General features: G+C 40.4%; 1 protein-coding gene across 8 annotated transcripts in view; it reads left to right on the top strand.

The window, feature by feature from the left end:
• LOC122631421 (serine/threonine-protein kinase Warts-like) overlaps positions 1–25360 on the top strand; it is a 123119-nt gene that overhangs the window by 80859 nt on the left and 16900 nt on the right. Inside the window, exon 6 of one of the 8 annotated variants that reach the window (XM_043817083.1) lies at positions 23817–24722. The exons of 5 other annotated variants lie outside the window; for them this stretch is intronic. In XM_043817083.1, coding sequence (XP_043673018.1) covers positions 23817–24074 — 258 coding nt within the window. In that variant the 3' untranslated portion in view covers positions 24075–24722. 2 more of the 8 variants (XM_043817085.1, XM_043817087.1) reach the window with 2 other exon arrangements.

Raw genomic sequence — 25360 nt, 5'->3', positions numbered from 1 at the left:
TTTTCTTCTTCTCATACTAGAATGATTGTTAAGGAAATCATTTGTTCTCTCTCTTTCTCTCTTTTTTTCTGTTTTTAATCTCCTTTTCTTTCTCATCGTTTTAACGTTTGTTCGTCGTAGTTATGAGATTTGTTGACTACGTGCCGATGTCAATTGTATTTTATATTAAATTTGATAAGGTATTTTGTAAAACTTCTTTTTTCGTACTGGAGTAATGATTGTAGAAATAATTGTTTCTCTCTTTCTTTTCTTATGTTTACTCTTTCTTTTTAACGATCGATGGAAATCAGCTCGATAATTTAAACGATTCCGGGTTTAATTCCAGAGATCGCGAGTTCTTATTCATTTGGTAGAGTATGTTTAGATATATCGGATGACTCTTGGTTACGCAATGTCTGTCTCTCTTCTCGCACGAACTCGCTCTCTGGTAATTATCGTGAACGAGCGATCGAAATCGATACGCATTATGAAAATACTCGAATCGTTTAATCATCGCCGTACTACCTAGTACCTACTTCTTGACTAATTAGTATCGTGATATCGATTATACAGGTAATTATTCTATCCAATTAGAGTCACTATGAATTTTCGTATTATTATAATTTACTCGATTGAATCGTTCTCTTATAAAATTATTTCTTTCTCTTATATCGGAAGAATTAATCGATCGATGAGCAAACGAACCGACGAACGTATTTCATTTAATTTTTTCTCTCTTTCTCTTTTTGGTTTGATTTAATTTCTTTTATGGAAATAATTATACAGGACGAAAATCACATATATGAATACTAAAGATAGAAAAGAGAGAACGAAAAACAAAAAGCTTTTCGACGTTACAAGCAATATGATTAAACCAAACCTTTCGATCGTAAGAAAAGATTATCTAAATTCAGACGATACAATTCTAAGGCGATAAAAGAGATAATTTCAAAAAAGAAAGAAAGAAAGAAAGAAAGAAAAGAAAAGAAAAAGTAACGAACCAATTCACAGACACCGATAACGATACTATTAAAACATCCTTACGGATATGATAAATAAATAAAAAATATCATTCTTATAAAATGCAATAAATTGCAAACGACATTTCACAATTCATAATTCATATTTCAGCTCGTTCTTAACATTCCAGAATCTTTCCGTGTAAGTACGACATGTCGTTAGTAAAGCTCGATCGAAGCGAGTTCCGCATGTTTCGCGGATAAAAAAAGAGGAAAAATAGAGAAAAGAAAAAGTCAAAAGAAGAAAAGAAGAAGAAAATAAAAGAAGAGAAAACTTCACAAAGGCACGTAGAGTAGGTCGATATTTAATCTTGTATCACGGGACATACACACAAATATATATATATACGTCTTTATCGAACAGTCGATAAGCCGATTCGAGTTGCCTCGGGCCCGCATGCAAATCACAAGTTAGAAAGTCGTTGTGTTATCGTTCGGAACTGCGTCGAAAGAACGACTTGCGTGAAAAATGACTGAGAGACAGAGAGAAAGAGAGAGAGAGAGAGATGGTTTGCGTGGATTCCCTGTGATTCGAACGATCGACATGTAACGGACACGAACACGGACACGGACACGGACACGTGTGGTAAACGGCGTGCCGCCTAATCGCCGGAACGTTAATTAGTCCGACGCGGGCCACGTGCGCGTGCTCACGCTTTCTCCCGCGTACGGAACGTATGTTCCTACTACGTTAGGTACGTATGTACACGCGTGCCTTGGCTACATCTATCTCGGCGGACAGATGGATAGATTGGACGGACGGATTTATCGCGGCGATTCGAGATAGCCGATCGCTTTATTTTACGTTCCACCTTTTGAAATAACTTTCTTTCGCAATCGAAATAATCAGGAGTCGCGGTGGCGGGCTTGATCGACGACGATCGAGGCGAAGCGAGAGGATTCATTAAGGAAGCGTAGGTATATACGACGTTTTATATACCTATCTACGGTATGAAGGGGAACGATATAAAGAAGTCGACGTTTTCTAGACGCGATAACGCGATCTCTATCGAGCTTCGACGTATATACACGTAGACACAGACGTATACAAAGATACGCATATATCTAGGTGCATAGCTATATACCTGTATCTATATAGATGTCGTGATGGCAGTCTTGATGGCATTGGTGTTAGCGAAAGGGTCGAAGGTAGTTGGAAAAACATCGAACGATCTCCCATCCTCGTTATCTTGTCTACCTATTAACGGAACGTGTAGGATCCCTTTTCTGCGATGGTATCGTTCTCTAATCGTCATAGTTTCTGCCGTTTTTTCTTGCCTTTCTCTCTCTCTCTCTCTCTCTCTCTCTCTCTCTCTCTCTCTCTCTTTTCTTGTTTTTTTTTTCTTTTCTTTTTTTTCCTTTATTTTTTATTTTTCCTATCCTTTTCGTGTTCTTACTATCGTGGAACGCGATCGGACGTACGTACGTCGCTTCGGCGTACACTCGACGAAGATCGTCGCCGGACATCGATATATCCGAGCCGTATCGTGGATAAGCTACGTCGAGGAGGCCAATTGGAGTCTTGTATACGCTATATAAATACGTACTATCTCATGGACATTGTGACGTGACGAAAAGGAAAAGAGCGAGGTATCGTGCCATATACGAGAGAGACACGTTAACGACGATTTTATCGAGCAACCACGGAGGATGTTATACGATCCGTTTGATCGTCTCCGCCTTGGCGTCTTTAGTGGTAATTCTCGTTATCCTTCTTTAGAAACGTCGTCGTGTCGTTCAATCGTCTCTCTCTCTCTCTCTCTCTCTCTCTCTCTCCCCCTCTCTCTTTATATATATATATGCTTCTTCCGGTTCTAACTTCGATTCTAAATGTCGACATTTAGAAAAGCAATTGACTGGACTTTGTCGTCCGAGTTGGATAATTTCAGAAAGGGCCGAGCTTTTCCTAAGAGTTTAAACCTTATCGATCTTTTCTTTACTTAAATGGAATTTATTCGATCGATCGAACGTCATCCTGTACTTTAAGATTCCCGTTCGAGATTGTCCCTATCGAGAGAAAGAGAAAGAGAGACATTTTATAAATACTTAACGATTCTAATTCTTTTCTGATTATTCGTGATTGATTGGATTAAATCATGGTTTATTAAATCGCACGTAAACAGACGATCAGGATTAGAAACGGAAGATCAGCGTGGGTGTCTTCGTATCTGCGGTGATTCTATCGATCGAACCTATACGGCGCTCGTTAGGCTATGACTAATTATAGCTCGTTATAGGTCAATGCTTAATTACACCACGGGCAAGATTCCACCTCCGCTTTCGGGTTTATCGTTCTCCCGATCTCTCTCTCTCTCTCTCTCTCTCTCTCTCTCTCTCATTCTCCCTCTCTCATTTTCTCATTCTCTCATTCTCTGTATCCCTGGCGTTACGTACGGCAACAGGTTCACCTCGAGACTGGTTTGATTTTACGCGTCCGCCATCATTACGTAGCCGCTGTTATGAATATCATCGCGCAAAGCTTTTACAATTATTCGTCTTCCGTTTCTTTTACTCTCAAAAATTCGATAAGATTACTCACGTTCAGCGAATTCTCGAAACATTGGATCATTCTCCGTACGATTAATTACAATCGTGACGCGAGTATAACAGTTCGATCGAAATGCAAGATATTGATCCCTCGCGATGCGGATAAAGAAATTTCGAAGAAAATAGAAACGAAACGTACCAAGACAAAATAGAAAAAAGAATCTTGCTCGTATCATTCTCGTGAGGATGAAAAAATGTGAAAAATGTGGAAATAGATCCATGTCGAAGGATACGAACGGTATAATGAATCCTTAAAAGGACGATGTTTACCCATCGCCAAGGTAATGCACCACCACCAACGTTGAATATCCTCTTTCCGTCTATCTTTCATGAAGAGACAAATATCATATTCTGTCTTCTTCCTTCTCTCTCTTTCTCTCTCTTTCTCTCTCTCACACACACACACAGACACACACATACTAGAGATGAAGCGGCACACGCATCCTTTTTGCTATTTTCCACGGAGCAAGTTACACTCGGCCGTCTCTACACACGTATCTCGTTATCATTTAAGGATGATTACGAAAGCTGGCGCGGCGCACGTACCGCTTTGAGGAGATGATTGCGCGAAGATGAGGCCTGGAATCGTGAAACGACGTGCGACGATCAACTGCACCGGTGGTCTTTCTCTTTCTCTCTATTTCTCTTCATCTCTTTCCTCAAGATGTTTCGCGCCACGTCTTTTGAGAAGTCACCGCGATAGAGTAAAAGACCAGAGTATTGCCATCCATGCCATTACGAAACTATTTAATTGCGCAATCTCGAGCTCCGACCTATCGAATATCGATTTGAGGGAAGAGAATCGTGCACCGTTCTTTAATTCGATTCGCTTCGAGACAGCCAACAAAATGGGAGTTAGAAAAATATCTTGACGAACTCTCTCATACACCTAGATAATATAACGCGATGATGACACCATAAACAAAATCATCATTTATCCTTCCCTCTTGATATGTATTATTTATTTCTTACGAATTAACTACTTGCTTGTTGTTAGATTATTTACAAGTTATATATATAACGAAAATGAAAAAAGAATTTATTTCATCACGATTAATATCGAAATATGACTGATTTCTCGGTTAGATCGATCTATTTCGTTCGTTGTAAATCGCGAGATAGTAACTTCGAACTTCGTTCTCTTTCCATTTTCGATATTCCTCGGTCTGCGAGGTCATCCGTGATCCTTCCTCGTTGACAGATCTAGGTTGCTAGAACTTACGTCATCGCTCTTCTTCTTCTTCTTGGTCTTCTTCTTCTTCTACTTCTTCTTCTTCTTCTTCTTCTTCTTCTTCTTCTTCTTCTTTTTCTTCTGCCAACACTGAAAGATTATTCTCTCGGCACGAAACGTTCTCCTCTTCCTCCTACGGGAAGAAAATATCTGCACTCTCGTTTCAGAAACGTTATTCTCCTTCGATTTTCCTCGTTCGATAACGCTTTATTGATGATTCTTTTTCTCGAAAAAGTTAAAAACTCGATCAAGACACTATACATTTTTTCTCAGATCCTTATTTTTAGTTTCATTCATAAAAACATTCATTCATTGTCGTCGTTCAATACGTAAACACAAAATCAATCACTGCATCGTTTTATTAAGAAAAATAGATGTAAACATTGACGAATTGTTTCGTAAAAACATTTCGACCTTATTTATCATTTTGATTAACGTTTCAACGACAAAAAAAAAATAACAACGTCATAAAATGTATATATAGGTACACGATATTACTGTCACGATAATAAGAACTTTAATGGTTCCTTTATAAATCCAACTTGACGATCGAATATTTAATTCGATCGGAAAATAGCGATTGATGATTAAAAATGTTGATATTATAATTGTTAATCGTTAATTTAATTAAATATTGCCTGACAGTGATAGACAATTCCCTAGCTACGACGAATAGATAAGTGAAAGCGTCTAGTCTCCAATTAAAAGCTTTAGTTTTCTAAAAGACCATCGTCCGTCTCCCATTGGACGTCTAGATGGAATCATCGTTACTCCATCGCGCGTGTAACATCGTAACACGTTTCTGCATCCTCGATTAGCAATTTAAATTCACCGTTTATGAAGGATTCTCGTCTATTATCGACGCACGTATAAGGAAACAACATAAGAACATCTCGTTATGCCATACGCGAAACCCCATAATGTCCATCAAATCGTCGTCGTTAGTCAGCGACTTCTTTCTGCTTGTTCGAGGAGCGAGTAAAGGAAAGAGAGAGGGAAGGAAAGAGAGAGAGAGAGAGAGAGAGAGAGAGAGAGAGAGAGAGAAAGGAAGAGATAGAAAGAAAAAAGAGGAGAATGTTCTCTTTCGTTGACGATTTCGCCATTATTTAAACGGTGCCAAGCACAATCGACTGGCGTTACCTTCCTGTTCGCTCGGGGGACTTGGACCGACGGATTTGCAGCGTTTCTTCGTCGTAGAGGAAGCAAGATGATAGATAGAAAAAGAGAGAAAGAGAGAGAGAGAGAGAGAGAGAGAGAGAGAGAGAGAGAGAGAGAGAAAAGGAGAGAGAGGCTTTCTCGTGCATCGGCCTGGACTTTGACTTCCATCATCGTCTCGTTAGAAGCCGATCGATCTGCAAAGAGAGACGAAGAGGAGTAGAAGAAGGAGGTGGAGATAGTGAAGGAAGAGGGGGAGGTTGAGAAGGAGGAAGAAATGGACGAGAAGGAGGAGGAGGAGGTGGAGGTGGAGGACTAAGAGAAGGAGAAGAGGAGGGTCGAGAGAACGACGAGACCGTGACGCGTTGGAAATGTGGTAAACGAACGTTCGATACCTTTAAAGGGGTTCTTATGTTCCTCTATTGGCGAACTCAGAGTATACGAAGCAATAGTAGAAGAGTATCCTACCAACGAGTCCCTTTTCCCTGTCGCGTTCACGAGGACGACGAAGCGGCGGCTTCGAAAAGGGCAACTCTTCCAAAGGCGGACATAGTCATAGACAGCTGGTATCTTTATCGAATCGATTCGGCTGACAAACTGGAGGATACCGCAAGACGAATAGCCGATCTGCATGAGCTATGGAGTCGTGGGGCATTGCGATTAGTCAGGAAGGAGACTCGGACTCCTCTCGTGCTCTAATGGGCATCGTTAGCTGCTCGGCTCGAATAAAAGGGAGAAGGACAGAGAACGAGGCCGATAGACAGAAAGAGAAAGAGAGAAAAAGAGAAAGAGAGAGAGACGTGGTAAGACTCGAGGTAGGCGGTAAGCCACCGAGTTAGACCAAGAGGATGCCAGGACGAGTCTCGGAGAGTAACTCTGATCCGTTCGAGACAAGAAGACGTCGATGCTAAAGGCGAACTTGCCGACTTGCGTTACGTTAGCTCGGTTAGAGGGGTGTCTACGCTAATCGCCCGGTCGTCGATTTCTCGTCCCTCCACTATTCTCAGATTTCTCTCTATTCTATTTATCCAACGAGAGAAGAATTCTTTCTCCGTTTGAGCTTGATCCCGACGATACGTTTCGTTCTAGAAGTTGAAACGTACGCGATAGGGTATACAATTTTGAAACGTTTAACAAACAAACTTGTCGAAGTAAAAATTAATCGATTCACAAAAGTGTTGATGTATAAACCGGGGTCAATGATACGCACGACGTCTCGACAAGCCTTATAAGAAGAGCCAGCACATATTAGCCTCGGCACGCTCGTTTTGCAGTTCCAGGTATGATTAAAGGATTCTCGCGCAGCGGGGTAACTAACTATCGTTCGGTAAAAAAGCAACCTCGTAGACTCTCCTCTTCTCTGTCTCTCTTTCTCTCACGTTCGTGCACCGCCTTTATCTCCTTCGTTTCTTCTTTCTCTTTCTCTCTCTCTCTCTCTCTCTCTCTTGCTCTCGCAGTGTAATACACGAGGAGGAACAAAAGTGGGTCGTGACACCAGGCGCGGTAGCCAATCGCGTCGAAGGCGAGGCTAGCTCGGAGTACAATCTTGTTCCACGTACGAGGGTAATGATAATTAATCCACGAGGGACCGCTCCCTCTCCATGAACGGGGACCACGAAGATCGTCGAGACTGGACGAGGAGTCTTTCTCTTTCTTTCTCTTTCTCCTTATCTTTTTCTTTTCTTAGTCTTCTTGGCTGTTCTCCATTAAACAATTAATAACGTCACCTAGCACAGCGTTACCGTTCCGGTTCTCCTTGCTCGACTCGACCTCGATGAACGGTACCTACTCACTAAAGAAGAAGAAGAAGAAGAAGAAGAAGAAGAAGAAGAAGAAGAAGAAGAAGAAGAAGAAGAAGATCAAGATGAAGAAGGAGAGGAAGAAAAGTGGATACCTCGAGCCTTCTTGGCACCGAACCCTCCGGGTTGCGTCTCGGGTTAAGCGATTATAACCTTTCCTAGATTCGCTGGAAGGAGAAGCAGGTCCCGAGGCTAAACGCTTCAAAGAATAATCTCTCGTAGAGCGGCTAACAATGTACCCTATCCATATTTATATCATCACTGTGCTTGGTTGCTCGGCTTGGTCGCCAACCGATCTGCACCTTTCATCATCCGCGAGAGTAGAGTACACCGGCTCGTCGGAGAGGCTCACGATTGTCTCGAAGATGTGATACACTACGAGGAGAAGACACTCGTTCTTCGTGTGTGTTTGAGACTGGTAGTAACACATTGTCATAAAGCGAACGGTCCTTCTCTCTCTCTCTCTTTTTTTCTCCTCTCCTTTTCTCTCTCTTTCTCTCTCTCTTTCTATCGCTTTCTTTCTTCTTCAGTACCGAGCGTGCCAAAGATTTATTACCACCTCGAGAGTTGCAGACTTTCCCAGAGACGTAACCAGACCGATGAGCAACCGACAACTACTCGATGGTTTTCTCTCTCTCTCTTTCTCTTTCTCTCTCGCCTGGTCGAACTTAACTCTCTTCCTTCTTTCTTTCTCACCTACGCTTTCTTCGCGCAAACGTGTATCCCCTTTGTATCTCTTTCGCTGCGACTTATTATGCGTCTGTACTGGAATAGCGAGTGGCACGAAGAGTACTCGAAAGATGGAGAGAAAGAGAGAGAGAGAGAGAGAGAGAGAGAGAGACAAAGAAAGAAAGAAGGAAAGAAAGAGAGAGAGAGAGAGAGAGAGAGAGAGAGACAAGCCAATAGGTGTGTATGCTCTACGCGTGGAACAAGGTAATGCTATTTCGAGACCATTAGTAGGAACACAATGAGGTAATCACGAGGATGCTTTGGATCCTACACTCGGAATACGTACGAGCGTGTCTTTCGCGCGAAACAACGACGACGAGCATGACAGCGACAGCGTCTAGGAGGTGACGATGTTAGAGGAAAAGAGGAAAAGGACGAGGAGGAGGAGGAGGAGGAAAGAGTTGCGATTTAGAAACGAGAGAGTACCGACTAGTCGTCGTCGTGTCGAAATCGTAACACGTGTTTGCACCGAGTACCTATATCGTCAAGAGAATACTCGAGCAAAAGGAGGAGTAGGAGTAGAAGTAGGAGTAGGAGTAGGAGGAGGAGGAGGAGGAGGAGGAGGATGAGGAGGAGGAGGAAGTCGTTCTCTCGCGTGCACTTTGTTTCTTCGTGGTACGTTATGCTCGTGCGCTTCTGCCCGGTTAAAGAAGAACTTGCTCGCCTTTCTCGGATCACGCTCTTCATGCATTTTCGTCGTAGGAGAAAGAGTCGACGTTGGTCGATGCATCCAATTGAGATTGCAGGCTTATCGCGATCTCTCGTTTCTTATCCTCCGTACTTAGTTCAAACGAGCATAAGTATTCTTTGAAGAAGCCCGATTCTCTCGAACTTTCGAACGATCCAATTTTTCGATCGTGCCGATACCTATGTACGTAAGTCCTCACAAATGTAGTACGTAAGTACGTATGTACGTTAAACGAGTTTCGGATTCGCGCAATGTATTCGTGTATTCGATGGGTTGGGTAACTACCAACCGCTCTCTTGGCCCCCATGCATAATCCCTCGAAGCTACGAGCGAGACCTTTACGATCGAGGCCAAGAGGAAGAGAGAACGAAAACGAAGACGAAAGCTTAACGATCGGCGCCCGGTGATTTATTTTTGGAAACGACCGGCTCGTTCTCTTTAGATAAGGGAACGAGAACTTGGTACGAAGAGAAAAAGTGAACTTCGAGAGATCTTTCGAAACTCAACAACTCTTCTTCGTACCCTCCGGGGAAAGCGGTTAGAAACGTTTTGCATATTTGAAATCCATGGACTCTTCTTTATTCTCTCTTCTTTTACCTCCCATCCTTCGTTCTCTTGTGTTCTTTTTTTTTTCTTCTTTTCTTTTTTTCTTCATCCAACCACTTTGCTGCATCACGAATGAATCGTGTTAATCTTTCCTCGTTCCTCCTAACACTACTTTAGTCGGTACGATCAAAGCCTCGCGTTTCTTGCGTGCTTCTTATTCACTTCTTATGACTTCATTCGAAGTCTTCAAAGCTATGAGCATTATAAACGTTTGTCCGATTATAAACCTTTATTAATCTGATTCTATGAGTTATCAAAGAATATGTGTAATTAATACACATTGTCAGCGATTAAAGTAATGTTTACGTTTAAGTGAAAATTTTAATAATGTTTTTATGGGTTTGCATTTAATACACGGTTAAAGAAATATTTCGTTGGTTTCTTCTTTTTCTTTTCCTTTTCGTAAATACTATCGCAAGAAGTTAAAGATCTTCTACTACTGTACAATCATTAAAGTTATCTCGATTTAAGAAAGGAAAATCGTTATACAGTTTTTTTCTTTGGGATTCTTTTTCATTCCGTTTTTTAGAAACGACCGCACACAGAGAGTATCTTATTATTTAAGATAAGTTTAACAACTCGTTATAATGAAAAATGATATATAATAGCAGAGAAATATTTTTTGATAATTTCACATTTCGTAATTTCTTCATTGTCAGTAATTTAAGAAAATAGACTAATATTTCACAAGAACAGATCAATATATACAATTAGTGAATACAAATCCGATGCATTCAAACGTACAAAGAGCAGAGCGCAGAGTGCGTTTGTTTGCAAAAATTTCAAAATCATTTTTTTTTTTTTTTATGAACTAAGAACCGTGCAATAAGAGTAATGTAGAGAGAAGGAAAAAAGAAGAAGAATAAGAATAAGAAGAAGAAGAAGAAGAAGAAGAAGAAGAAGAAGAAGGAAGATAAAAAAAAAGGAAAAAGAAAAAAAGAAAGAGAGAAGGCTTTGGTCAGACGCTGCCGGCGGGGACAATTACGCAGATGTGTGCTCGGTGCTCGCGCGAGCGTAGCGTGTAACGCGAGGTCTCTCGGATTCTTCCTTCTTCCTTTCGTCTTTACCTTCACCGACACACAGCGTAAACCTATGCTCCCGTCGAGAATTAGTAATGCATCCAAGCTTTGCACGGTATGCACGCTCGTGCGTGCACGCACGTGTGCGAGTTTCGAAGAAGATAAAGGAAGGGGAAAGGAAGGAGAAAAAGAAAGAGAAAGAGAAAGAGAAAGAGAAAAGGAGAAAGAAAAAGGTAACATGAGGAGTAAAGGGAGAAGAGGGAGAAGCAGGAGGAGGAGGAGGAGAAAGAGAAGTGATTACAGAGCGCGAGAGCCCTTTACTTGCCCCCGGCGCGTGCGTCCAGGTCAACCATCCTCTCGTGCACCTTCGTTGCACCTCGGTTGCACCTCCGTTGCACCTTCGTTGCATCCTTCCGTGCGCAATTCATCTTTCCAGGAACGCGATTTCGTGCACCGATTGCAAACTATCGACGAACACCCTGACGCGTGCTTCTTAACCCCTTGACTTTTTCGAAATGAGCTTCTCACTTACACTAGCAAAGTATAGTAGTTGTCGTTAAGAAAGACACGGTTGATCGTATATGTTCGATGTGTATGTAGCTGCATCTACAATACATACATACGTGTATACATACATACATGTATACATATATACATACCAACATAGCTAGGTATGCACCGCAGTGAACTTTCACCGCAATTAAACTAAAAGCGCAATTTCTATCGCGACTGCGTTCCCTCGTACCGGGGTTAATAGCTCTCCGTACAGTACGAGGTCGTGCTCCGATGCGATGGAACGCGAAATTTTGCTTGCGGTGGCCGAACCGGAATCGGATCGGCTTCTTCTTGTGCTTACTACCGATCGACTTGTCAAACAGGAAATTATTCTCTCTTCTTGTTTGTATGTTGAAAATCAATCTTATAATTTATTTTCTCTTTTCTCTCCCTCTCTCTCTCTCTCTCTCTCTCTCTCTCTCTCTCTCTCTCTCTCTCTCTCTCTATTTTTTTCTCTCGCCAATTTCTTTCGCAAATATCTTAAGAAGATAATCGGAACGAATCGGAAGAAGAAAAAAAATCTAAGAACGAGTATAAACTTATAAACGTAAATAACTTTGAAAAAGTTCGCGAAGTTATTCCCGTAATTAGTGCATTTACATTATTGACACAAATATCGAGGAAAGAGAAAATGTAAATTTAAATAAGTACAAATGGAAGAAGAAGAAGAACGATAGAAAAATGCAGTCAAGACGACACGATTTTAGTCGGTGGTGAATCGTCGAAGAGGAGTAAGATGTATGCACGGATACGTTGGCGATGGCGAATCGTGCAACGTGCTCGATAAAGAGAGAGAGAGAGAGAGAGAAAGAGAAAGAGAGAGAAAGAGAAAGAGAGAGGAGACCAGCCATCATCATTACCCTGATCCACATCTACATTGTCATTAGAGGTAGGCCGCGACGAGTTTGCTTCGTCGAATCGGCCGATACGATACTACCACCATCGGTTCGCGCCGCTGGTACTTCGTGCATATCCACCATCTGCCGCTGTCGTGCGATCCAAGAGGATCGAGTGGACTTATATATATATATATATATATATATATATATATATGTATGTATGTATGTATGTATGTATGTATGAGAGGAAGAGGAGAGAGGGAAGAAAGGAAGAAGCTGAGACGAAGTAGGAGGGTCCTTTTACTCTCCTCGAAGGTATATAACGTCGCCTTAGGGACCTTCGCCAGCCCTTCTCCCGCACTTTTCCATCGCGTTTCTTCTTCGATCACAGTGATTACGTCGCGTCGATGCGATCCGGTGCACTAACACTCGCATATCCCCTTGACGTACGCGTCTTCCGTTCGAGTTTTATCTTCGTTCTTTCTACATTTCTTTTCCTTTATTTCCTCCTTCTCCTCCTCCTCCTCCTCTCACTCTCTAACCATCCTACATATCCCTCTTTTTTTCCCCCACAGTCGCAAAACGATTTCACGCCTCGCGACGTATTTGCGACATCCCTATTACAGCTCCATGCAAACTGCATCGGGACTCGATAGATCAAAGCTTGTGGAGCTTTGAAGATCGCGAAAACGTTTCATGCGTTTACTTCAACTGGAACGTCGAAGGAAAAAAAAAGAAATAAATAAATAAAAAAGAAAATGAACACCTCTTTCTGTGTTTGTTCGATATAAAGTACATTATTTCGTCATCGTTATTATCCGTCTGTGTGTACTGGTATTTCTACCGTGAGTCCGAGTCATCGACTTGGTATCTTATCCGTGTCTCGTCTGGTCCGGATTGAGCAATTACGCTGCGATAATTAGGGCGAAGCCTTTATATCTCTGTAAATTGCGACGACGGTGGCGGCACGGTGGCGGCCACGAAGAAGTAAAGAAGGAGATCGAAAGAGAGAAAGAGAGGCGGAGAAGGTCCACAGACAATGGGACCTTCGAGAAACAATAGGAGTTCCGTAGTCGGTGCACGGTTCAACGCTATAAACAATACCGCAGTGGGGCCTCGGCTGATAGGGTCAAGAGGTCAGCCCCTGTGGGAGCTCATGATTCTCTTTACTCCTCTTCATCCACCTTTCCTTCTTAGGTACTTCTTTCCACCTCCTACTAGCATCCACACCGGTTTCCTTCCTTTTACTCTTACCCTGTCTTTCTTTTTTCTTTTCCCTTTCTTTTCAAATATAAAAATCAATTTGATTGTAAGGTAAATTTAATCCTCGTAATTTACTTCAAAATATTTCTATAAAATTATATAGGCGAATTAAAAAAAAAAAAAAAAAAAAGAACAGAATAAATGTCTGCAATATTATGTCCGCAAATATAGCAACAAAACTTTTCGATACAAGTTCGTTCAAACTTGAAATCGGATATTTATCATTTCTTGAAACTACAAATCTTGAAACCATTATCCAATTAAAAAAAAAAAAAAATAGAAAGAGAATTATTCGTTATAATATCGTCCAAGTGAAGTTTTTTTAAAATAATTAAATAAACACAAACGAATTTTATACGACATGTTATATAAACACAATGCAGCTAATAACAATAATAATGATAATTAAAAAAATCTATACTCCAGTTATATAATCTAATCTCTCATTTACAGGGATTTTCCCCGAAGTAGGTCAGAAAAATTAATTTTTTCTCGTTACATAGTCAGCCTTACGATTCCTGATACACCGCACAAAAGCGTTGCCCGACTTTTGGTCTTTAATAGCTAGCACGCGCGAGCTTGCTCACGGCCGCACGCTATACCATTGTTTCTAGAAAATGTCGCGAAGCTTAATAGTTCGCGTTTTAATTACGTTGACATACTCGATCTCAGAGATTTACTTTATCATTTACGAAAAACAGTTTTCCTACTCGTTTCCTTTTATCATTTATAATTTTAATATATCCTAAAGGTTCTTCGTTCAAGGCAATATCAATTTTCATGAAAGAAGAAGAAGAAGAAGAAGAAGACGAAAACGAAGACGAAGACGAAGACGAAGAAGAAGAGGAGGAGGAAGAAAAAGCGAAAGAAAAAGAAAAAGAGAGAAATAGTCGACTAGCAAGATCCGAGCAAGGCGTATTCGCAATGGCGGTAGCGTGTAAACCGCAAATCTGCTCGAGATCCTTTCCTGCGATACGATATTCGTGCTCGAGTTCACCGGCATGCTTTTAAGGTCGAAAGTCGTAGAAACGTAAATAAACTCTCTCTCTCTCTTTCTCTCTCTCTCTCTTACTCGGTGGCTCAATAGGAAACACCTTCTTAGCGAATTCCTATTTCGTTACGTGCTCGCCCTCTTGCGATCTAGAACGCTCATTCGATTTGAGAGGAAGGTATGCAACTATGAGCGCGCACACGTGTTTCTCTCGTTTTGTATATAGAGAATAAACGTACGTATGTACGTAGACATACGTAAGCGTAAGTTCAAACCCCGTAGGCCTCTTGTGAAAAGGGGTCGTGACGGGGTCGAGTAATGACGGGATGAACTCTGCAATCACATAATGCGAGGACGCGCCACGTGGCTTTGGTGTGTAAACCTTAATCGGAGCCTGGTCTCGTCCTTTCCTTTCCTTACTATATCATAACGGATGAAACATAGTTTCATAAACGCTGGAATACATTCAAGTTTCAAAGAAGGAATATCAAGTTTCATCGACGTCTTTAAGGTACATATATTCCTTAGAGAAAAGAAGGATATTTGCTCGGCGAATGTTCAAAGAAGCTAGACGATCAAGAGAGATGACGTTATATGGGATAGAATATATGGCGAGTGGCGATCTCATATCTATTTATCTTTCCACGCAGCATCGCCGAGCACGGCTCGATCCTTGCTAAGTAACCACGAGAAGCAAGACAAAAGAAAGATTCGCGGAGTGGTTTCGATAGATAGCAAGGAGCGCGAGGTCAGCTTCTCTCTCTCTCTCTCTCTCTCTCTCTCTCTTTCTCTCTTTCTCTCTCTCTCTCTCTTTCTCTCTCCCCATGTCCTCGTCATGGGATTAAATGACTTGGGTTGGAAACGTGTAGGGATCGTCGAGAGGCCGAGGACCGATAAGAAAACCAGAAGAGTTCTACGGAACAGGCTCGAAGGAGTCGCGCCGAGTCATTCTCTTGTAATTATACGTACCGCGAGGCCAATAGGGGGTCCTCCATATCGACAATTAGGGCATTTCGGCTTCCCATTTAAGAGGGCAGAGCCACCACCCTCTTCCTCTCTCGATTGATTCGGATAAGCTTCGCAGCCTTTCTTCATTATCTTCTTGCCATCGTCCCTGCGGGCTTCTCAAGAGGCGGCACCCTCTTCTTTTACGACTTTAAAAATTATTGTTTATCGCGCTCGAACTCAGCCTTCGGACAAGAAGACGGCAATATACGTGCGTACGGTGAATCGATCGATCGATCGATCGATTCTTATCGATTCTCTACGCGTCTCTACGTCGTTGCTTTTATCGGATGGACGAACGGAGCAGCAAAGTCGATTGCCAATCCTTTTTAATACTTTGAAATTTTTCTAAGAGAAGAAAATTTGGGATATTCTTTCATTTTCGATATTATCTTCGAAATCTATATTATGTTTTTAATGCGATCGGCTTTTTCCTCTTTTCGTTCGAAGACACTGTTCTTACAGCTGTTTTACTTCAAGTATTATCCTTGTATCAATTTTTTCTTTTCTTTTTTTTTTTCTTTCTTTCTTTAAATTTTCCATGGAGACACACGTGTATCGTTACGTTCGTCGTTGCATAATCGTTTTAAATACGTTCCAATGATTTTCCCTCGGTTGAAAGGAAGATATGGGAAAGAATAATTCAATGGAAAATATCTGTTCGGATTGAAAACGTTGCACAATTTGAAATCGCTGAATCTCTTTAGACGCGTTCCTCGCAATTATCACAGCACCCGCGCTGTGATCGTAATTACATACGCGTTCACTATCAACGCTACCAATCGCGAATGCATTATTCATAACGCAGAAATAACAGTCGGCGCTCCTGCCAGGCAGGCACTGCTACGCGAACTCGATTTTCTTCAACGAGAGGACCACGAGTCTCTGCATGCGTTCCCTCGTAATTTCTTTGTCGGAAGGACAATCGATCAGTAGTCCTTTGCTGTCGTCTTTCTTACGATCGGTATTCTTGGATACCGAACAAGGATAACAAAGAAACGTAAGTAGCTCTAATAGCCTATTCTCGACAAATGGCCACGGTTTAATTTACATTCACGTTTGGAGAAACTCGATCGTACAAGATTAATCTTATGAGATCGTTTCTTATCTTAACTTTACATAATAAAAATTTGTCTCTTTATTTCACATCGGATCAAGGATATTACTGTTATCGTTAATCATTTATTTTTAATTATTAGACAAATGTCGAGCGGATCGGATCGTTATTAACGATTACGTAGAGAACAGCAAGTTTTATGATCGAAAGATGATCGGTCACGGCTGTTCGTTGACATAGGTGTCGATCAAAGAGAGGGACAAAAAAAGAGAGAGATATCTATATACATATAAGCGGACGATATTCCGTTGTAAGGATCGATGATACCTTCGGGCGATGTCGGCAAGCGAGGAGAGACAGACACGCCTGGTGTGCGAGGACGCGGAACGACTTACAGGTTCGTCACGGAATTCTCTCGTTCTGTCGAGAGACACCATTTCTCTTGACCACGATGATCTTGATCTCGCGAGCGCACAAATAAGAGTAAGAGAGAGAGAGAGAGAGAGAGAGAGAGAGAGAGAGAGAGAGAGAATACGATCGAGAGGAATACGCTCATGCTTATCCTTCCTTCTTAATTTTTTCGTATTTCTCGTAAACTTTTCGTGATACTTTCCCCTAAAAATTCTACAGTTACATACTTGCACAGCTAGTCGGAACACCCCGAGATACAAATCAAAGATCTATAAAATCTTTAAACTGACATAAATTTGCAATGAAACGATCTGTCGATCCATCGATCGATCCTTCTTTTCTTCCTTCCTTTCTTCCTTTCTTCCTTCTTCTCTCTTTCTTCTTCCTGTCCTCTTTTCCAATAAAAAATTGTATCCCTCGTCGTGGAATGTAGATTACAAGCCGCGAGAGTATCCTACATATATCAACTGTACCTACGTAATCCACACGCGTATTAATATTCATAACGAAAACGTCGGGGACGAACGCTTCTATACATACGAATTAGCTATAACCGATCGCAAATTATGGTCGCGCGAAAGCGATTGGATTTATCGAACGGCTAAGCGTCTACGGGCGAAATTCATCCTCTGACTTCGTTATTCCAAGCCGCTATACCACGTAATAATTATGTATGTTGTGCCCTTCGAAGAATTTTAGAGAGTACCCATCGACAAACAAACCAAAAAGGAAAAAAGATATAGAGAAAGGAAAAATAAAAAGGGGGAAAAAAGAAAGGTTACAAAAAAAAAAAAAATATTACAAAACGAATAATCTCGATCGTGAAACATTTCTCGAATTGCCGCTTCGTTATTAACCTCTTGTCATCGCGATAATAGACCCCGGACGGCTCTCTCGAAAGAAATCTTGACTCGATAATAATCGAGCTGACCGGTCTGACCTGCATCTCTCTTTCTCTTTCTCTCTCTCCCTTTCCTCTTTCTCTCTCTCTCTCTCTCTCTCTCTCTCTCTCTCTCTCTCTCTCTCTCTCTCTCTCTTACGTTTCATCGTTCGACGAGCTACTCTATCCTTTTTAAAGAGAAAACAGATTAGTGACGGTAGCGATACAGATCGGTCCTCGTTGGTTCATCATCGTCATTCACTGATTCATTTCTACCCTACACTTCAAGATATCGATACATGAAGTACTATATGTTTCTCATCTGTAAAATGTTTGACAAAGAGAGAGAAAGAGAGAGAAAGATTCTACATTCATCGATGAACAAGACTCTGACTAGCTTCTTACGATAAAGAAAGAGGGTAGGAAGGGATTGAAAGGGGAGTCTCATACTCGCATCTTTTCATCGGAGGTGCTGGCATTCCTGCACGTCATCGTGTCCGCCCAGTGGCTCGGCCGAATCGCGGGGGACCCCTTATATAATTAACCATTAAATTATAAGTTTGGCTATCGAACCGCCGGCGAAGCTCAGCGCCCGACTAGAAGCAATTACTTGCCTCCCGAAGTTAGAGAGAGAGAGAGAGAGAGAGAGAAAGAGAGAAGGGGGCAAGTCGACAGCAACAACGGGGCTGAATACAAAATGAAAAGACGAAGGATAGCGATGAAGAAAATAAAGAGAGAGAGAGAGACAGAGAGAGAGAGAGAGAGAGAGAGAGAGAGAGTTACCAGTGTGCTACCTTACTTCGAGAACAGAATTACTATCGGCCAATGGCTCCCTACTCTCGGCTGTAATGATCAGAGGCGGGACGTTTTGCCTTTTTAATCGGCATTAATCGCACCGGGGGCTCTCTCTTCCATCTCTCTTTCTTTTTCTCATATATTGTAAGAGCCTTTAGGTTAGCTCGTAAGCTGCATCGTTATATCTGCCGATGCAAGTGTTGTCGGTGGATACGCGATCTACATCGAAAGCGATCGACAAAGTATTTAGTTAGATCCTTCGAGTTTTCTTTATATCTTTGTTTTGTTTTTGTTTGTTTGTTTGTTTGTATGTGTGTGTGTGTGTGTGTTTTTTTTTTCTTTTCTCTTGACAAGGGGGATGAAACGTAAAAATTGTGGACGAATTTTTTGTTTCATTATAGATTTTAAGTACCTTTCGTAATCTCGTCGAAGACTTTAATTTCTCTCTCGTGTATCGACTCTAACTATCGAAATATTTCTCGAAAAGAGATAAGGAGAAAGCGGAAGTATCTACTACTTTTCGTCGATTCTTTTTAACATCCAGCCGTTCTCGCCGTGTATCAGAGTGTCTTTAAAGACCACACACGGTGCAATCTCGATACCTCTTAAACCACCTATCTCTGTCCTTCTCTCTCTCTCTCTCTCTCTCTCTCTCTCTCTCTCTCTCTCTCTCTCCAGCCTGTTCGGGCCTTACATCGTCGGTAAAGCATGTCAGTACCAAAGGCGCAGCTTTGTCGCCATACGATCTCCGGCCTCGCGATACAAACGACCTTTTCTTCGACGGCTAATCCCGATTTAATGTTGCACTCCTCCTCCTTCTCCTCCTTCCTCTTTCTCCTCTTCCTCGTTTTCTTCTTGTACACGTCTTCCGAACAGGAAATATCCTTCCGATGATTCTACGAACGTTTATCGCTAAGCTTGAGAATCGGTCGGCAAAATAAAATAAAATAAACACCTCTTTCTCTCTCTCTCTCTCTCTCTCTCTCTCTCTCTCTCTCTCTCTCTCTTTCTCTCTTTTATAAGTTTTTTTTAATAACAGTATAATGGAGAATACAAACGACATATATATATGTGTATGTGTGTATGTATGTATATGTAGAAGTATAGATGTTCATGTTGGATCATAATGGCCAACTCAGCAGCCGTGGAAAACGCGTAAAGTTCCTCGCTCGCTTCTTCCGTGACGCTCGCATGACGGACATTAATTTGCGGTGTCGTTTAATGATTATAATTAGGCGTAACGTTTGACGCACCGTTGTGTTTCCTGCCACAGGCGACACGCGCTTCTTGGGAAAACTGCAGCCCCTTTCATACGACACTAATGACTCTTGCGGAGTCGCGTGTAACGTTAATCCTTTTAACGAATCCTTAGAGGATTCAATGACGATCCTTCGGGCTCTTTAATAATTTTATTAAGACTTTTCTTTTTCTCTTTATTTTATTTCTCCTTCTTCTCCTTCTTCTTCTTCTTCTTCTTCTTCTTATTATTATTATTATAATTATTATTTTCTTGATAATTGAAATTACACGAGTATATAGCTTAATAGAAATAATTTAATGTCCTTAATGAATCCTAGCTCTTTTTCTGTTTTTCTTTCTTCCTTCCCCCCCCCCCCCCGCTCTCTCTCTCTCTCTCTGTCTCTCTTTTTAGTAGAATAAAAGGAAAAGAAAATCTTTGGAAACTTCTACATACGTTCTGGTGCTCGACGATTAGACGACGATTTTCCACGGAGTTTTCCAACGCGCGAAAAAACATTCTTCCGAAGCGGAATTCTTAGAAACACGCTTGTTACCGAACATAAATCGTATTATATTAGCGAGCAATTATATTAACGAGAAACAACGATTGTGGAAAATTCCTTTGGTATTAAAAAAAAAAAAAAATCGATGTCTCTTTCATTATCTTCACGAAGAATCCGTCCTCGAATTTCTAACGTGCTTTAAAGATTCCCGCTTAATCACTGAACGAATAATTCGATAAGGAAATATGCGAATTCTAATAATCCTATTGGTTTCTTCGTTAATGCAAAAATTTCTTTGGTGCACGGCTTACGATATAACGTCGGTATTCTTTAGGGATTGAAAAGAAAAAGAAAATAAAAAGAAATATATATATATATATATTCATATAAATATTCCCCTTTCGATTTTAATTATAGATTTCTACTTTCTCATTTACGAGGAAAAATGTTTGATCCTGAACGAACGATCGAATCGATTTCTTTTCGATCGAACGATTTATTCGCGTAGTCGGTAAGAAAGTTTCTTTAACATTTGGCGCAAACCTTCTTTCTTTCTTTCTTTCTTTCTTTCTTTCTTTCTAAATCGCCGAAGAATCGAATCGTTTAATATCGTTTTAATAATCGTGCACCGATTCGACGCTCATGCTACAATAATGTATATTAGCAAGATCGTTATTCTCTTCATTACTGGTGCGCATAACGTTACCGCTTGTATCGGCCTCGAAGGAGATCGTCATTAATATGCCAAGAGATAGAAACAACATAGTGCCAACTATAGAGAAGGATTCACCAGAAGGATAAATCTGTATAAGCGAGCGTAACTTTTTTTTGCGATGACTCCTATAGATTAACGTCAGAGATTTTGTTGTTAATCGCTCACGACGGGAACGATTAAGAGGATCTATCGGATGACTCAAAGGAACGTCTTAACATATTTTACCGTGCGATCCGATCGATACGATACCATTCATTTGAATTTCCTAAGTTAACTTATAATTTAGCTTAGATATATTTATTCGTTGATTAGAAGGAAAGGAAACAAAGAATAAACAAAAAACTGAAATAAAGAAAAACGAAACAAATGGTAATGATCGATAAACGATTTCATTAAAATAAAAACATAAAGGACGAAAGATTCGAACGCTGATTCGCATAATATCATAGATAAAACTATTCGGCTTTCCTTTCTATTCTACAATGTGTGCAACGTTTGGTAAGGTAATCGGGAGAATGAACGGTAGATCGGTCGCATTTGTCGTGCAGATAATTAGCCATAAATCTTAGTCTAGTGGATTCGTTCGATCGAAAGGGAAATAGATTTACATGGTGCTTGCCGTGATCTCACATTTTATAGCCTCTCTCATTTAGTTTTATTGCATCAATGAAAACAAGTGTCGTGCTTCGAGTATGCGTCGATAATTTAATATTGTTATTCTACAACCGTGACGAAACGGTTACGAATTCGCAAGAGTACTTAGACGAGGGTGCAGCTAAGTTATTTTATCCAGGAACTCGCGATCCTCGCGTACGTTCTTTCTTATATGTGCATACGTACGCACGTGCTATATTTCTGTTGGTCCATATTAGAATCTGTAACCGGATCGGTTGACAAGAGTCACGCGAATAAAACTTCGGAATGGAATGCGACTCGATTATCAGTCTTTTCCATATCGGCGTCGGCGAAAGCAACGTTGGACAATTTTTTTTTCTCAAATTCTTCGGAGTATTATACTTCGAACGTAATATCGTTCGATACGATAAATCCGATATTTATCGAGTCCCGGGACCGACGTTGCGGACAAAATAAAAGAAGGATTCATAATTCTCGCTTTTACGGTGCACAGAAAAAAATAGAATCGATTCTTAACGTTCAAAAGAAAAATAATAATAATAAGAATAAGTAGTAGAAGAAGAAGAAGAAGAAGAAGAAGAAGGAAACCGAAGAGGATAGAAATATTTATCCCGAAGAAGAGGACTATCAGCGAGGGATAGTCAAACACGATCTTCCGCGTGTAGGGGTCGCGTACTCGCTTTCGAGCGGAGTTGTAAATTCGTGAAGGGCCCTTGGTTGCGTGCCCTTTATAGGCAAAGAGTCGGAGGCTCTTAAGGGACCATCGTTGAAGTTTTAAGGTCCGCGCCGAGCAAGCCGGATCGTGGACATGATTGCATTTGCATTATACACGCCGTGGCGCGCACGTAGATTTATCTGCCCCTGGGGTTTATTTATCTGGAGTTATAGCAAACACTGACCGGCCCGAAGTTAGCCAATAACGTATGGTAATGGAGGGCTCCGATTGACTTTTTTCATTCTCTCTCTCTTTCTCTGTCTTTCTCTTTCCCTTTGCATCTTTTCATCAGTCTCTTCCTTCTCTTTCTTTCATCTTCTTCTTCTTCTTCTACTTCTCCGTTGCCATTCCTCCGACCGATGCAAACGAACCCTGAACTTTTCACCCTACGAGAGAGAACTCTCTCATTTTTGGTTTCTTCTTATTGGTAACATTTCGACATTTTCATCTTATCTTCAAATTATCCTGGTGACGAGTTTTTAAATGACGTCATCAGAATCGTTGAAAAATTCATGTCTCATCATACGATTCCATTCCTCTCGCAAAACCAGCTGTTGCTTGGAATTAGCGCGTTTCTTTAGCACGGCCGTACGATTTTATCGGAATTATCCAAAGTCACGTAGAGGCCGATCGGCACGAACGGGCGTGCTCGAGAACGATGATATCGGAATAATAGCCCTCTCGGAAAAAAGTATTTAATTAAAATTGCATCCCGTTCTCCCTCTATTACGCTTTTTCTTTGAAATGCGTCAAGCACTTCTTCTTTTTTCTTTCTTTTTAAAAAAGACAAGAGAAGGGAAGAGAACGAAGAGGTGATGATTCCAGAAACTATCGACGTTGCAAATCAGGTTTTTCACGTTATTGATGGTGATTGGCGATGATGTTCGTGAACTGAATATTAAGTGCATATGAAGAGAAATCTCTTCTTAGTTTATTTAAGCAATCAGAAGAAAAAACGTAAAAGAATGAAACAAATAAAAAAAGATTAATTTATATATATATATATATATATATATATATATATATATAGAAATTAATATATATAGATATATATATATACATATACATATATGTATATATACATATTAGCGAATGAGGCCGGAAAGATTGTCGGAATAGATAGATTCGTCTTTTAAGAGATCGAAATTAACGGAACGAAAAACTTTTTCATCTTCGACGTTGGAAAATTTCAAGACTGAGAAAAACTTCGAACGTCGTGGTACGATCCATAAACTTTCAACAAAGAAAGAAAAATAATGAGATGTTAGCGATAAAACGAATTCCTAAAAGAACGATGTCGAAGAAGGAAAGAAACTATATAAGTTTACTTAACATTAACAAGTTATATGAATTTTTTCGATGTAATAAATTTGTCTTGAAAATTATCCATACCATCGTGAAATAGCTTTTGTTACTAGGATTCTCGCGATATTATTTCAGGCTCAAAATTATGACGACCGAGGTGTCCCATTAGCGAACATGCCAACAGTGGCTCTTCGGTGGGCTTTATTATCCGCGAAATGGGCGATTCTCGTTGGCGAGAAAAGGGCAGCTGTCTCATTAGCGCTCGGCTGGCGGCTTCTCGCGCGGTTGGAGATCGATGCCGCCAAGCGAGTGAACGAGCATTTTCTATCTCTTTCTCTCTTCCTTTTACTCTTTGATTTCGTGCCTCGAAACGAGAAGAACTATTCTCCTTGAGATTGATATATAGCTTGTACCGACAAAAAAAAGTGTTCTCTAACGATCACCGTGACACGTTTTCGTCTGCGAATCGAAAGTGTCCCTTTATCGATCGATCGATCTATCGTTCGATCGATCTTTAGTTCCCATATCACACGTAAAGTTTGGAATAAGAAGAAATCAAGACGCTATCTCAATTTTACGATCAATAGTTAGACGTATAAGACGTTATCTCGTATACGATATCGTTATATCCTTCGCGATTTCGTGCATGATCGTGACGCGATTTCCTCGTTAATATTCACCTTTTGATACTCTTCGCAGTTATTTCGTTTTATCAAAATCAAAAAAGGTTTCGGGAGATTTCGAAAACTATTCGAGAATGTGAATATCAAGTTGTTATTATAAAACTTGTATTATTGGACGATGATAGTTATATAAAATACTCAAATATTTATGAACCGAAAGGCAAGTAAGCAAAGTTAAAATAAAAAATAAAAATAAAAAAAAGAAATGAAATGAGAATCTCATTGGAATCTGGGTTAACACAGAAGAACGTTTCCTTCTTATGAAATTACTTATCTCGAAATTATTTTAAAGTATACTGAACAAGTATAACGTTAACGAATTATTTAATTATTTTTATTAACATAGTCCTAAATGAAATATAAATTGTAATATATATATATATATGATTCGTAATATAAATATATATATATATACTTATTAATTTGTATCATATACGAATAATTTAAGCATTACACGTTACTTTCTCGAAATAAAATACATTTTCCTTCGATACAGAAACGTTTTCAATTTTAATAAAAGTTTATATTAATTAATATCTACGAAATTATCTTTCTCTGTCGATGTAGCATTATCGTTACGGTTCTTTAAACTAGAACAGTATCTAACGATCTAATAATTTTACTCTAAAATTAACTTTCGAATATTTTTTTCAATCATTTTATATTTCATCTTATAAATAAATAAACGGAGATACACACACACACACATATATAAAAGAAAGTGAGGAGAAATGTAGACATAGAAGGTTCGGGTTCGCACGTGATGGCTACTCTCGCGTAGTGTAGATGACGTAACTAACTCGCTCCCACATACGTCTATACATTAGGTCCCAAGAAAGAGAGAAAGAGAAAGAGAAAAAGAGAGAAAGAAAGAGAGAGAGAGAGAGAGAGTTGCTAGAAATGAATACATAAACTCAACCTTTCCAATCCCCTCGTGTGGCTTACGGCGGCGTTCTTACGACGACGTGGACGTGCAAAGGAAGGTAGGCTACCGAA

This window comes from Vespula pensylvanica, chromosome 9 (assembly GCF_014466175.1).
Source record: "Vespula pensylvanica isolate Volc-1 chromosome 9, ASM1446617v1, whole genome shotgun sequence".
NCBI classification, from domain to species: Eukaryota; Metazoa; Arthropoda; class Insecta; order Hymenoptera; family Vespidae; genus Vespula; species Vespula pensylvanica.
The sequence above is the reverse complement of the archived record's forward strand: the minus strand, read 5'-3'. Positions and strand labels throughout refer to the sequence as shown.